We start from the raw sequence: 14,945 nt of genomic DNA, 5'->3' as shown, positions 1-14,945 counted from the left end.
ACACTTGAATAGTTCGTTCATGAATGTGCCCATTGTTTTGCGTCAAAACAGGCCATGACCATTTTGCGGTCATTTCGACGGTAGGCCCTATGTGTTGCTCCATGTGCGCTGTCCGCTCACCTGCAATTCTCTCCATGCACGTTCCCACACCTTCCTCCCCGTAACAGGACAGCGCCGGGGTGAGGCCGGCGGCGCTGAAGGCTGCCTTCATACTGCGACACTTGCGGGTCTCGTGGATGGACGTGGTGCACCATCTCAGCGTGTTTGGCGGACACCTTTTCAGGCCTGTTTCAGATAAGCAGATTTATTCAATTTTCACAGCTGATAGACGGGACTGTGAGGGATCAACGTAAACAGCCGTCTTTCTAAAACTGATACCGGAATTAGAAGAGAAGACTCAGAAACATAACAATAACGCTTACTTTTGAACAAGCATTAACTGAAGAAGATAAAATAAATTGAAAAAATAAAGAGGAGAAAGGAGGAAAAATTAAATGACCGTCAGTAATCAACTCAAATACCGCAAAATTGCATACCTAATTTTGAATGGTAGCTTGGCTTGTCTGAAATCTCCAATGTGCTCTTCAAAGTATGATTAATAGATAAATAATCTATGTGGATATGCTGAACAACGTGACATCGACCTGAAAAAAAGGGGGGGGGGAGGCGGGAGGATGTCTCATTCACTGCCTAGAATATCGGTGTCATGAACAAGTTAATGAAGGATCGTTATCATAGGGCCTATAGAGATCGAATCTCATAGAAAATGAAGGAATGCACAATGATATACCTATCTTTTCTTTGGTTTGGTTTGACGATTTAAAAAAAAAAATTAACCTGCAATGCTGTTAACAAAGCCTCCTAGGTATGTCTTGTAAGTCTGGGGTATTTGCAAATCCTTCAGAGAGCGTGCGTAGTCCTTGAAGAGAAGATCGCGATGCTCCCCCGAATCGAACATGCGGAATCCCCTCGTGTTGTTATCGGCAGCGAATAGCGGCTGGAATGAAATGAGAGAAAAAAACAAAAAACGAAATTGACCAAAATTGGTGTAACGTTTGATGATCGTAATTGTCGTAAGCACTCATCGTATAGGTATCAACGGAGCTGATTACGTACATGAGATAACGTCATTTTCAGGAAGTATGTTATTTTCTGTGGCTCTATCATACTGTTTTTGATATATCTGACGGCATCATAAGTCGTCTAAAAACAGAATAATGAATATAGTAATGCTTTTAACTGTGTGATATTATGGAAAAAAATATCATGCAAAAAGAAAAAGAAAAAGAAAAAAAAGAGCCGTCACATTCTTATGATAAGGATCGACTTCGCTGTAGCCCGGTGGCCCGGGATCACTAAAAATTGATATCGGGCCACTAAATTTCAAATTCAAAGATTTTAGTGGTCTCCAACGTTATAGTCGATCTCTGTCACCACCACAATAATCAATACACTCACAGAGAAAAAAAAAACTGAATAAAATAAATGAAAGAAATGCATACCAGAGCTGCCTTTAGTACTGACTGGAACGCCTGAATATCGTCCACCGACTTGGTAGGAGAAGTGACCACCGCATGAGCAGGAGACTAATGAAACCAGATTACGGAGAACAATTAATAAACACATCTGTCATAATTATAGATAGATAGATAAATAAATGAATAAATAGATAAATAAATAAATGAATATATATATATATATATATATATATATATATATATATATATATATAAATATATATATATATATATATATATATATATGAAGAGTTTATTCGCAAAAACCGATAAGTCCATATTTACCAAATGGAGATATTTGGGATTAAAGGGCAAGAAAAATAAAGAGAATAGTAAGAAATTTTTGCTTCTTTCGACCATAACTTCAAAATATGTACCTTTATATGTAGTGACCAATATATCATTTAAAATGTATCATTTTGTACTTTATCACAGAGACCGTACTTCAAAATCTTAAAAAATGGACTTATCGGTTTTTGCAAAGAAACTCTTCATGTAATTATATATATGTATATATATGTACAATATATATATATATATATATATATATATACGAAGTGCTTGCTCCCAAAAGGCGCTAAATCCATTGACAATGATGGATTTAACGCCTTTTGGAAACAAGCTCTTTATTCCGAATGTACATGTATACGTACACATAATTTGTAAGGATGTACACATTTGTACTGCATTTGTACGTAGGCCTATCATTTACTGTTATACGTGAATGAATGATATCATTGTGTGATGACAATATCAAAACATGTTCAGTAGGACCATGCCGATTGAACAGCTCCTTACAACGTTTCAAGGGCAAAAAAACCCACATCTAATTACATGAGTAAAAGGCTACTACCATCTGATATTTACGCTTATGTGATGAAACAAAAGGAAAAGAAATGTAGAGAGTGAAACAATTAAATCAAGTGAATACTTTGTCATAGTTTGATATTTTTTCTTCATCATTTGTTGTAATGGTCGTATAAAGTACGTACGAAGAATGGCGGAAATTGTTTTTTGATGAATGAAAAAAGAAAACCCTTGAACAGAAGCCCTTACGGTGTCTTAAGCAAAGATTCGTTTGATAGATACGCGTATGAGTCTATTTCTGATCTAAGATTTAAGCTTTACCGTCATTACGAGCGTTCATAAACGTCATACATCAATTAATCTTCATTGTTCTTGACCGTTGATGTAGTATGGCATAAATGAATAAGTGGATATAAGATATGACCGATCTGATGACATTATGAAAACACGATATATTTCGTACATATTGTGTAACATTGTGTTGTATTGTATAGAAAGGAAAAGAAAATTGCCCATTGACAGAGTTGTTGATCCCTTCTCATACGGAATCGTTGAGTGTCATGGGATCTATAGTGAATTCATGCATAATTATTCTAGCATACATTGGCAAAGTTGCAAGTGGGGGCATCATCGATCGTTCCTCGGGATCCATCGGGGCAGAGCAGGCGGTAGTCGTTCGGGTTGAGAGCGCTATTCCACTTGTCTCCAGCGGGCAGACCCATGTTCGCGCGGAAGGCCTCTGGCTTGAAGAATGCTACATCACCAGCTCCCTCTACGAGACATCTATAAGTGTACACCGAGACCATGTTCTATGTTATTGTCAACGCTTAACATAGTATTATAGATATGTGGCCATTAAAAAAAAATGATATCCTATAGCACGCTAGGGATTCTATCTGCCAAGTATGTAATTTAGATTCCTTCGTCTTGGTTGTCAAGGAGGAGCTGAAAATTTAAACAGTTCACTCACTCGTGTGTGTCGTTTTACTCTTGTTTCATTTCCGAATTGGGGAATCCGGGCCTTGGCGCTGGGTCGCTTCAGTAACAGCAAACCTTAGGCCTACTGCATGTTGATATAAAACAAACAGTTTCTCCTAGAGGAAATAGTAAACCCATTCAAGTCTTGGAATCAACGAACTTTTTTCAGTTTTCGTACAATCGAGCCATTGGACTAATGTGCAGTAGGCCTATAGAACCTTTGGAATAACGAACCTTCCGATGTATGTACTTTAGGAATAACGAACCTTCAGTACTGTATTACGCACCTTCGGAATGAGAAAATGCAACCCTCTCAACCCAACCTCCCCCTCTTTGAATCTTTGTCTTTGTCGGTCTTAGATTGCTCAATTACCTGAAAGCTCCGTCATGGCTCTGAAAGAGTTCCGATGAATCGGGTGGGCATTGCGGATTGGTACAGATACCACACAGGTGGGCGGGGTTGGTGCCGTATGGATTTTTGGACGCGGTGAAGGTACCTGTTGTAGAATGGAAGACAAACACAAAACGGGGAGAAGATAACTTTGTAAGACAGTGTAATGATATATCATATTAGTGCATACAGCACACGCACATAATACACACACATCCTCACACAAATCTCTACCCTTATAATCAGTCTTAATCCTAATTATGTAAAGGCGCATCCTCCGGCCATTTCTCGACTTGGATTCCTCAGCTCAGTTTTAATTTAACATAATGTAGGTCGTCGTGAATGAAGGATGACCTTACCTGCTACAAATTTACGTTCCTGTATCAAAGCTCCTAAATGCGCAAAGATCATAACGGTTTCCAGAATATGACATAATTAATACAGTTCCGTATAAGGTGTGCTTTTGACATAATAAACACACCCTTGTACGGAGCGCATAATCATTATACACACGTAAGCTCGATTCCAAATATTGCCTCCTGTTCAGTTAATAGGGAGCTTTAGATTTTATACGCGCGGACGTTCAAAGGAAAAGAAAAACATGATCTGAGCTTGCGCAGTAGCGCGCGCGTAAAGTCAATCTATTTTTAGCTTGCGTCGCCTGAGTTGTTTACTACGCGTAGTGGGCTATTTTCACGTCCGCACAGTTTGCGACGCAGAGAGCTTCTTCATGCACTGATCATATAGGGGCGCGATTTTATTTTTAAACGTTGCGTCCCAGCGTAATCTAAAGCTACTTTTCCACACGACGCAGGGAGAGGAGAACGTCTAGCGCAAGCGTCGGCTCAAACGTCCGCGCGTCAAAACCTAAAGCTCCCTATTAGCCGGGTTCACACGTACAAAATAGCGGGATGACGATCGCGATGCACATCCCGAGTTTTTTTGCGAGCGTCCACACGTACCAAATTAGCGGGATAGCGATCGCGATCGGTATCCCGCTAATTTGGCGAGCGTCCACACGTACCGAATTATCCCGCTAATTGACGAACCAGCGCAAGATTTCTTGGAATTAGCATCGCGATGCTTATCCCGCAAATTTTCGGGTTTTTCCTGTCCACACGTGCAAAAAACTCGGGATGACGATCGCGATGCAAATCTCGAGATTTGTATCCCGCTAATTGGTGTACGTGTGAACCTGGCTATTATGTGCAAAACGAGGAAGACAAAATCAATAAGTCGTAATTAGATTGGGGTGTACGTCACAAGCTCGACATCCACAAGTCATACAAACCTACAACCCTCAAGGGACTTACCACGTAGTGTTTATCTCGTATCATAATTATAATACATTTTTTTTTAAACCTAGTGTTGAGCTCGTAGGGCTTATTTGCCTCGTGGCGCGCTTGCGGGTCTGTGTAGCTCATGGGCCTGTATTATTTGGTGTCTTGCTCGTGGGCTGAATGACTCGTTGACCTTTTTTGTGTCTAGCTCGTGGGCCGTGTGACTCTTTGGTGTCAAGCTCGTGGGAAGACCCCATGAACATGTAACCTAGTGATTATATTTTATTTATTTTATTTATTCATTTCCATTCATAGGGTGGATAGCCCTTTCAGCTCAAGACTGATTTCCAAAGGGGTCCACATACATGTAAAAATACAACGTATACAAAACAATGAACAAATACAAACGTATGATAACTCTATAACAGCAAACTGGGAAAAAACAAGATATATAAGATTTTGCACAGTGGTCAAATGGGAACAAAGAAATTAACAAATAGATTAGACAAAATAAATGTAAAAATATAGTCTGAAACATTAAATGAAGAAATAAATCATACAATAGTTTACCAATTGTTAATCTAATATGGTAATAATAATCTAACAGATTTAGGAAATACAAAAACGATAAATAAAACAATAACTGAAACATTTTTTTTTGAAAATTTATACGGTAGTATACTGAATCATCTGATTAAATCAAATCATATTTATTAAAAGTATAATCAATCAATAATCAATTTAAAACATAAGTAACAAATTAGATGAAGCATGTAAAATATGAATAATATTCAAAACATGAAATTAAATATAAAATGCTTTGCAAATTAGAAATCAAATATGTCTACAGAATAAAAAGGAATGGTTTAAACAGAATAAAACAATGATAAATAAAAAGACTATGAAAAAGTATTAAATCATGCAATTGAATTAGATAATACTTTCAAGATAAAACCAACTTCGTTGTTAGGAATGATAAAAATAAGTTCATAATTAGATGAATATTCAAGTAAAAAAACATAAGTCATAAATGAACGGATACGGTTTTAAGACAAAATTTAGTTACATAGTATATAAAAGAAGTATAAAGAATATAGGGTCGGCATGGTAATACAAATGGTTGGTGAAATTGATTAAAGGCAAGAAAGATACATAGAATAAACAATGAAGAGGATTTGCGAAAGCGTTGATAAAATTAACACAATATTACTTACAACTAGAACATAACATAAATATATTTTTCAATGACAGTATGGTGATTTCACATAGTTAACCAGAATTTCATAATTAGTGAAACATGCGAAGTACAAACAATAACAAACAAACAAACAAGCAAGCAATTTGACTGAAACAAATGTAAAATTGTAAAGTACACAGAGGAAAAAAAAACATCATAAGAAGTTAGTAATAAAACACATTTGAGTTCAACAACTACATAGTGAACACTAGTGGGGTTTCCTTACCTTAACCTGAGAAAAAGTAATAAATAACAAAATTATCTGTTTAACTTATAAATTGTCTAAAAAGTTAAACTTCTGAGAGAGCGAGTGAAAGAGTTGATATTATTTATGCTCCGTATTTCTTGAGATAAAGAATTGAATAACTTAATGCTGCTGTAAAAAAACTTCGCTTTAAAAACTCTGTTTTGGGTTTAGGTAATTGTAATTTAAAACAACTATTTCTTATATTGTATAAATTACTTCGTAGTTTAATCCTCGATGACAAATATAAAGGGGTCATATTATGAAATACTTTAAATAACATAGTCAAATTTCCTATCTTCCAGCGATTATCAATAGATAATATTTTGGACTCATCATATAACTCATATGTTCGTTTGTAGGGACACGCTTTGTTTAAAATTCGAACTGCTCTATTTTGTAGGACTCGAAGTTTGTCTAGATTGCACTTATTTGCATTGTTCCACACGATAGAGCAGTAATCGAAATGCGATTGGATTATAGAGAAATATAACATTTTTGCGACGTGATATTCTATATACGGTCTAGCTTTACGGAAAAGGAATAGATTACGAATGATTTTGGTGTGAATATGATCTATATGCAGCTTCCAATTTAAGCTTGGGTCTAAAATGACTCCTAGATATTTACAGCTGAAGACCTCTCTCACTGGTGTATTACCAATAAGTAGTTGAAAATTAGAGTTGCGAAATTGTTTGGTTTTTTTCTTGGAGCCCATAATCATATATTCTGTTTTATTTACATTCAACATGAGTTTATTTGCATCCAGCCAAAGCGCCACAGATTCAAGATCTTCGTTTACCTTATCTGCTATTGTTTGAGGGTTATTGGAAGAGAAGTAAAGACAAGTATCGTCAGCATAGAGCGATACAGAACAATGCTTTATTGCGTTTGGCAAATCGTTTATAAAGAGCAAGAATAGGAGGGGTCCGATAATGGACCCTTGTGGGACTCCGCATTCAACTGTGTCGGGTGAGGAGATTGACCCGTTTACTCTCGTTACTTGCGTTCTTTTACATAGATAATCATTAAACCAGGCTATACAAGTAGCATCAAACCCATACCAGCTTAGCTTTTTTAAAAGGAGGGAATGGTCCACTGTGTCAAAAGCTTTTTTCAGATCTAAAGCTACAAAAGCAGTGATCAGGCCATTGTCCATACTAGAAAAAAGATCATCGGTTAGGTTAAGGAGGGCGGTGGCGGTTGAATGATTTGTACGAAATCCCGATTGACCTTTGAAAAACAAACAATGCTGATTGAGATAGTTCACGACTTGGTCGTGTACAATTCGTTCAATCACTTTTGACAACACAGGGAGTATCGAAATGGGTCGATAATTGGAAGGTTCCATAGTGTCCCCACTCTTAAATACCGGTATAACTATTGCTGCCATCCATTCCTGCGGAACAATACCACTTGAGAGAGACAAATTTATTACATGGGTCAGGGGAGAGACTATGAAAGGGGTTGCCATTTTGATGAGTTTGGCTGGTAATTCATCTAGTCCTGTGGCCTTGTTACCGGGAATATTTTTCAAAACTTTGTTAACATCCTCTTCTGTAACTCTCTTAAATGAAAATTTTGTTTTCACTTTGTTCAGTAAAAATGATGATGAATAATTGCCGGTAAAATTACCTTCTTTCTTCAATTTACCAGCTGCACTGACAAAATACTGATTGAATGTATTAGAAATTTCCTGCTTATCATGGATAACCCTGCCATTGTTTCTAATACTATTAACATTGGTATTACTTTGTTTACTGGGGATGATACAACGTAAGGCTTTCCATGTCCCTCTACTATCTCCAGCATTTTCTTGAATCTTATTTTTGACATATGCTTTTTTTGCATTTCGTATTAATAATGTTACTTTATTTCTCAATTTCTGATATATCTTCCAATCTTCTTCATTTCCTGTCATTCTAGCTTTCTTTTTCTGCTTATCTCTTTGTCTCATCATATCTCTTATCTCTTTATCAATCCACTGAACATTCTTTTGCTTTACTCTTTTTGTTTTAAGGGGGGCATGCTTATCAATTATGTTCTTAAGAGTTGAAACAAAGGAAGAGTATGATTTTTCAACATCATTTTCACAATAAACTTCATTCCACGACTCATTGAACAAATCTCTTTCAAAATTTTCTACAATGATCTTTTTAAGATCTCGTGAGGTGACATACTTATGTTCATAGACCTTTGACTGGTTACTTCCATATGAAGCTACAATCATATAATGGTCGCTTAGACTTATTTGTACTACATCAGAATAAGTCACTTTTTCTTGATTTGAAGTTAAAATTAAATCAATTGTGCTTGACGAGGAATTTGTTATTCTAGTTGGTTTTGATATAAGTTGTTTCATGTGGAAGCTTTCTGCCAGTGACAATAAGCGATTTGCATGATAACTTCGCATGGGTTTCATAATATCGCAGTTCAGATCTCCGAATAGCACTACCTCAAGGCCACTTAATTCTATGTCCTGTAATACTCTTTGAGCCTTATCAAAAATTTCTATTGGGGAATTGGGAGGTCTGTACCAGTTGCACAAAAAGAAAGGTTTTTGTTTATTGGGATTAACCTGCAGAACTATCAATTCTAAATCATTATCACTCAACTCATTTCTTACTTTATAATCAATACCATGTTTTACGTAAGTTATTACCCCTCCCCCTTTTCTATTTCTGTCTTTTCGTATAATAGAGTAACCGTCAATATTCACACACTCATCTATGATAGATTCATATATAGCATCGTTTCACTAAAGGTTAATATATCAAAACTGCTCCGAATAAACATACTTCTTAACTCGTCTATGCATTTGTACAATGAACAGACGTTCAGATGAACAAAGTGAATACCATTCTTACTTTTGATTAACTTGTGTGTCTCTTCAAAAGTTGAATATGAGTGATTTTTCTCTATATGCTACAGGATCTGGGGTTGCAGGTATGGTCTGATCTCTATCATTGTTTTCATTGGTAATAACACTAACATCAGCAGTATTTTCTGCACTGGACGAAAATGGAAGTTCTGACAAGAGGCATCTTTCGCAGATCCAATCACAATTCTGTTTAAATGAATTTTCGCTTGAACAATTTTTGTGGTACCATTTTTTGCACGAAGAACAAAACAGAGAAACCTGATTTTTCCGCACAGGTCGTTGGCACAATACACATGGAGAACGTATGGGCATTGTGATAAATAATCAATAGATAAATATTCTGGGGTCAGTCGATGCACTTACAGTCGTTCGATGTCACTTTCACGTCGTATGATCACCTTTTTTCCGTCTTTCGTCAGGGCTGTGATCCTCCCATCCTGACTCCAGGTCCTGCTGACGTTGGAGTGTTTCTGCGTCTTGTACATGAGGTCTTGTCTGAAGCTTGTCAGCGACTCGTGGATGAAGAATGGCTTTCCTTTTAGCTTGACCTTGGCTTTGAAGATGGCCTGGCGTATATTGTACCTGGCAAACTTGACAATCACGCATCTTGGTTTCCGGTGGTCTGCATTCGTCAATCTGCCATGGGTAGGGTTTCGTCGAGCCAGTCGGTGACTGCGGTCGATGTCGTTGTGCGTCAGGTCAATACCCAGTTCATTCTTTACGAAGCCGGTGATGACTTTGTCTGTATTTTCACTCTGGTCCTCTGGCAGGCCGTAGAATCGCAAACAATTTCTTCTGCTATACTGTTCGTGCTCATCGAGCTCCTCGTTGACTTTTTCCAGTTGCTTCTGGAGACTTGACACTTGTGCGGAAAGACTTTCGACTTGTCCAGTGGTTTTGTCTAGGTCCATGCGGATGGATTCGTAGACATGCTGTCTGATATCCTCAGTGATTGATCCTGTGATAGCTTCCACGAGGGCGGCCATGACAGTTTCGGAGAGTAATGCCTCCTTTATTTTCTCTACAAGAGCAAGGCTGAAGTCTTTGTCTTCGCTGTCCGGCGGCCTATTGTGGCTGGTCACAGGCGGCTGACCAGCTGACTTTCCATCAGCATCGGGATCTCGTTTCTGTTCCCGTGAGCTGCGGGTCCGCTTTGCTCATGTGTCGGCTTGCATTCCGTCGAGTGTGTCTCGCAATTTGATTCCAGCAGAAATGGTTCTTTTTTTTGCCTTTCCAGACAGTGTTATAATTTCAAATTTTTGTTACACAGTCTCAGCTTGCTTACAGTTACTCCAGCAAGACGAATCCTCAGATATCGAGCCAACACTGAAGCGAAATGTGGTGCGAAATTTCTCCTAAAAGACACGCACCATTCCACTTCCACAGTATTTCGATGCATCACTATCGAAATATAGATTATGAACGTCACTAAAGTTAATGCCATTTGAACTTTCATAAGTTGAATCTCTTTTGCCCGAATTCACGAAGGTGGTACAAATGAAACCATGGTTTAAACCATGGACAATTTGTATGGAGCGCCAAGTAGTGTCGCATGGCCTATTTCGTTACGAAATCAGTCATTTCGGAAAGAAATGACAACATTTAGTCGACGAACTTATCATTTCGTTAACGAAATGAACATCAAGGAAGTGACTGATTTCGTAACGAAATAGGCTATGCGGACACTTGGCGGTCCATACAAATTCACCATGGTTTAAAACATGGTTTCATTTGTACCACCTCCGTGAATTCGGGCCTTTGTGGTCTAAACTGACGAAACACGTTACTTTATCTTTCTTTGTAACCTAATTTTTGTTTCAAAGGACAGCCTAGCGTGGGACAATAATTCTACCTGGGGCACAGCTCTCGTTGAAGAACTGGGCCACAGCGTTGATTTCGTCACCGCAGTCGACGGGATCCATGTAGCCCTTGTCGAGCAGGAAACCAACGGGAACAATCCAACCCGCAGTCCGGCCCACGCCCGTGTGACACGACTTCCTACCCTTTAGGTTGGTGATGTTGATGTCCGTATCATTGGCACGAACAACGGCGATGGCATAGTACCTCTCTGCATTAGAGGAAAATTGAGCATGTGTAAGATTTCTGTAACATTGAATGTCACAATGTACCCTTACTGCATCACCGGAAATATGAAATATAACACACTGTATTCTATCATTCTTTCAATGTCAACGATGATAATAAAAACGACAACAAAAAGAAAGTAAGAATATGCATAGAATATTAACTTAGAAGTAAGCAAATATCAGCTAGAACTACACAAAGAATGTTAAAGGACAGAGAATTGTTGGAAAGACATGAAATACATTATTGTGGAAGGGCTATCTATCTCAACATTTAGAAGGACTTGTATACTACGTTCTTGTCATCAGCAAAGTGACAAAATATCATCAACTAATCACATTCCATAAGTTTTAATTCTCTATTTTTTTAATGTACTCACAAAAAATTCAGACATTTACAGTTTTATATGAATTGAAATGAGTTAAGAACACTATACTAATTTGTGAACCAATTAAGAGTAAAAACATGTTTTACTGGGGAGAGATGGAGGTGGAAAGAAATGAAGAGCTTTGCTTCCAGAAGGCCCTAAATCCATTGAGAAATGATGGAGTTAGCGCCTTTTGGAATCAAGTTCTTCAAATACTAAGGCATGAAGAACTGAGAAACTAGGAAGCTTTAGATTCTGACGCGCGGACGCTTGACACGACGCTTGTGCTGGACGTTCTCCTCTCCCCTGCGTCGTGCTGAAAAAGGTGCTTTAGATTACGCTGGGACGCAACGTATAAAAATAGAATGCCCCCCCCCCCCCATACGATCGGTGCATGAAGTAGTTCTCTGCGTTGCAAACTGTGCGGACGTAAAAGTAACTCAGTACGCGTAGTGAAAAACTCAGGCGACGCAAGCTACAAATAGATCGACTTGACGACTTGACGCTTGGGGAGGGGGGATGGGGGGATGAATCCCCCCCCCCCCCAAAAAAAAAAAAAAAAAAAATGGAGGAGGGGAGACGGATGGCCTGTACAATCATCCCCCTGAAATTTGAGGGGGAAAATGGAGGAAGCAGAAATGTGATTGCATCAATTTTGGCATATTGCATGACGTTCGTACGCCCGCCTTCAGACAGGTAATAGCTGAACAGTATTCTATCTTGTAGGATAATAAATACAAAAAATTCTCAAGCGCTCGCTCGCCTCGCTCGCTGGCGAAGAAAGTAATATATCGACATAAGGAATGGTCCAGACGTTGACAACGTTAAATAGTATAGGCCTACATGTAAACATGCTATGACGCGAGCAACTCGGGGCCATCTGCAAATTATGTACGAAAACCAAACAAATAAACAATAACAAAAACTATACCGCCATATTATTGAACTCCCTTCCATTTCCTGAATCATTCCTGAAACGATGATGACTCTGATGACTCAGTCAGGATACATGTAAGGGCATACCCAGGGATGATCAGGGGCGTCGAATCTGTCTCGGGGAGGGGGGGGGGGGGAGAGGCATTTGCCCCGCCCCTACGGAAGTGTTGGGGTAGACAAATCATTTGTCCCCAAAGCAATTCCCGAGATGAGGACAAATCTCGAACTGTCTTTATGGAAAATTGTCCAAATACCGCCAGAACTATCAGTATGCACCAAATCGTTGAATTGCAATCATAAACATGCAAACGCTCCGCTACGGGATCCCCTTCGATAGACCATGTACACTTTTGAGATTGACGTTTTTCCTAATATTTTATCAAAGAGTGTGCAGCAGATTCTTCACTTACAAAAGCTCCCTCTTATGCAGAAGCGTTGAATTTGGCGTGGGGGGGGGTGGTTCCCTCACAAAAGTATTGGGGTGGGGACAAACTACCATTTTGCTCCTCCTCGTAACTCCCGAGATGTGGAAAATGTTCTTACTTTTTTGATAGAAAACTGTCTACATATTTCACCCAAAGATGGCTGTATTTCAATTCTGAAAATACAAAATTTCCCTCGGTAAGAGGGGGATAGACCTACCCCCTCCCATACCCTCCCCGTTCTGTCCTTTCTACTTAATACACTCTAGATTGACAGATTTTAAGATGTTTCATCTATAGTGTGTACCAGGTCTGTTACTTCAGTTTAGAAAAATAAAACAGTTCCGTGGGTGGGAGGAGATATCTAGACACTTTCAAGTAACGGAGGGTTCCCCCCCCCCCCCATAAAAAATAGTATACACTTCTGGGGTTGAAATTTTCCCAGATTACCTCATAAATGTGCTTACGAGATATTTTCATCTGAATTTTACAAATGCAAAGGCAGGCACTCTCTGCAGGTGCAGGCGCGTCGATGCTGGAGGACGGGGGGGGGGGGGGGGGGCGCGGACGGCGGAGGGGGAAGGGCAAACATATCATTTTGATCCCCAATGATTCCCGAAATGAGAAAAAAATTTTCTTGCGGTTTTTTTTTTTTGATAGAAAACTGTCCAAATATCTTATCCAAAATGTGCACCACATTGCAGAATTTCAATTCTGAAAATGAAAAAAAAAATCTAGCGTGGGAGGGGGATATTCCTTCCACTTTCGGTCCCTTTATTTTTTAGATCGACAGATTCCCAAATGTTTTGTGCACCAGGTCTGTCACTTCAGTTACAAAAAAAAAGAACAAAAAAGATCCACCGAGGGTGGGAGGGAATATCTTCTTTCAATCAATCCTTTCCAAGCTTTGTTTCCCATTAAAAACAATAGTGCACTTTGGGGATTAACAGCTTTCCGAATTTTCCATTAAAATTTTTCATTTTTATTTGTATTCTAAGAATGCAGAAGCCCACTCGTATGCAGGGACTGCGATCTTGGCGGGCGGGGGAGGGGGGACAAACATGTCAATATCATTTGTCCCCCAATAATTCCCGAAATGAGGATTTTGTTTTTTTACGTGTTGTCTAAATATCTCATCCAAAGTGTGCACCAGATTGCTGAATTTCATAAAAAAAGAAAAGCAAAATTTCTCGTGCTTGGGAGGGGGATACCTCCTCCCAAACCCTCCCCCTCTGTGTCTCTTTTCCGAGCCTTAGTACATTTTTCGGCGAAAAAAAGTCAAAAAAATTCTGAGTGCACAAGATTTATCACTTATATAAAAAAAACTCGAAAGTTCCTTCATGTACAAGGGGAATATCTCCTTTTAATCAATCCTTTGCTGCTCATTTCCCCCATCACAGATATATATATTTTTTTAATTTCCCAAATATCTCATTAAATACGCGTTTACGAGATATCTCAATTTCAACTTTAAATAAGGCAAAAGCTCCCTCGTACAGGAAGGGTGGTGATAGCACTCGCTCACGTCTTCTCCCTGCTCGCCCATCCCCCACCCTCATGCATACAAGTAGACTGTGGCTACACTTTGAACATAGACAGTTTTAAAAATATGCCACAAAATGTGTGCACTAAAACGTTTAAATGCAATCAGAAAATACAGAATTTCCCTCCTGTAGGAAGGGGGAATTGGGCTTATCCCCTCCCACCTTCTCTGATTGACAAATTCCCAGATATTCCAACAAAAGTGTGCACCAGATTGTTGAATTTCAGTTCTAAAATTGAAAAAAAAGGCTCCCTCGA

The 14,945-nt window shown here is 38.8% G+C and overlaps 1 protein-coding gene across 1 annotated transcript in view; it reads right to left on the bottom strand.

The window, feature by feature from the left end:
- LOC140233765 (melanotransferrin-like) overlaps positions 1–14,945 on the bottom strand; it is a 70,983-nt gene that overhangs the window by 4,029 nt on the left and 52,009 nt on the right. Inside the window, exons 5-10 of the mRNA XM_072313864.1 lie at positions 11,188–11,403; positions 3,676–3,799; positions 2,927–3,107; positions 1,503–1,586; positions 838–997; positions 121–285 (exon numbers count right to left, since the gene is read on the bottom strand). Of these exons, the coding sequence (XP_072169965.1) occupies positions 121–285; positions 838–997; positions 1,503–1,586; positions 2,927–3,107; positions 3,676–3,799; positions 11,188–11,403 (930 nt within the window). The remainder of the gene's footprint in view (positions 1–120; positions 286–837; positions 998–1,502; positions 1,587–2,926; positions 3,108–3,675; positions 3,800–11,187; positions 11,404–14,945) is intronic.

Source organism: Diadema setosum, chromosome 10 (assembly GCF_964275005.1).
Source record: "Diadema setosum chromosome 10, eeDiaSeto1, whole genome shotgun sequence".
Classification (NCBI taxonomy): domain Eukaryota; kingdom Metazoa; phylum Echinodermata; class Echinoidea; order Diadematoida; family Diadematidae; genus Diadema; species Diadema setosum.
This window is presented reverse-complemented; position numbering and strand designations above follow the sequence as displayed.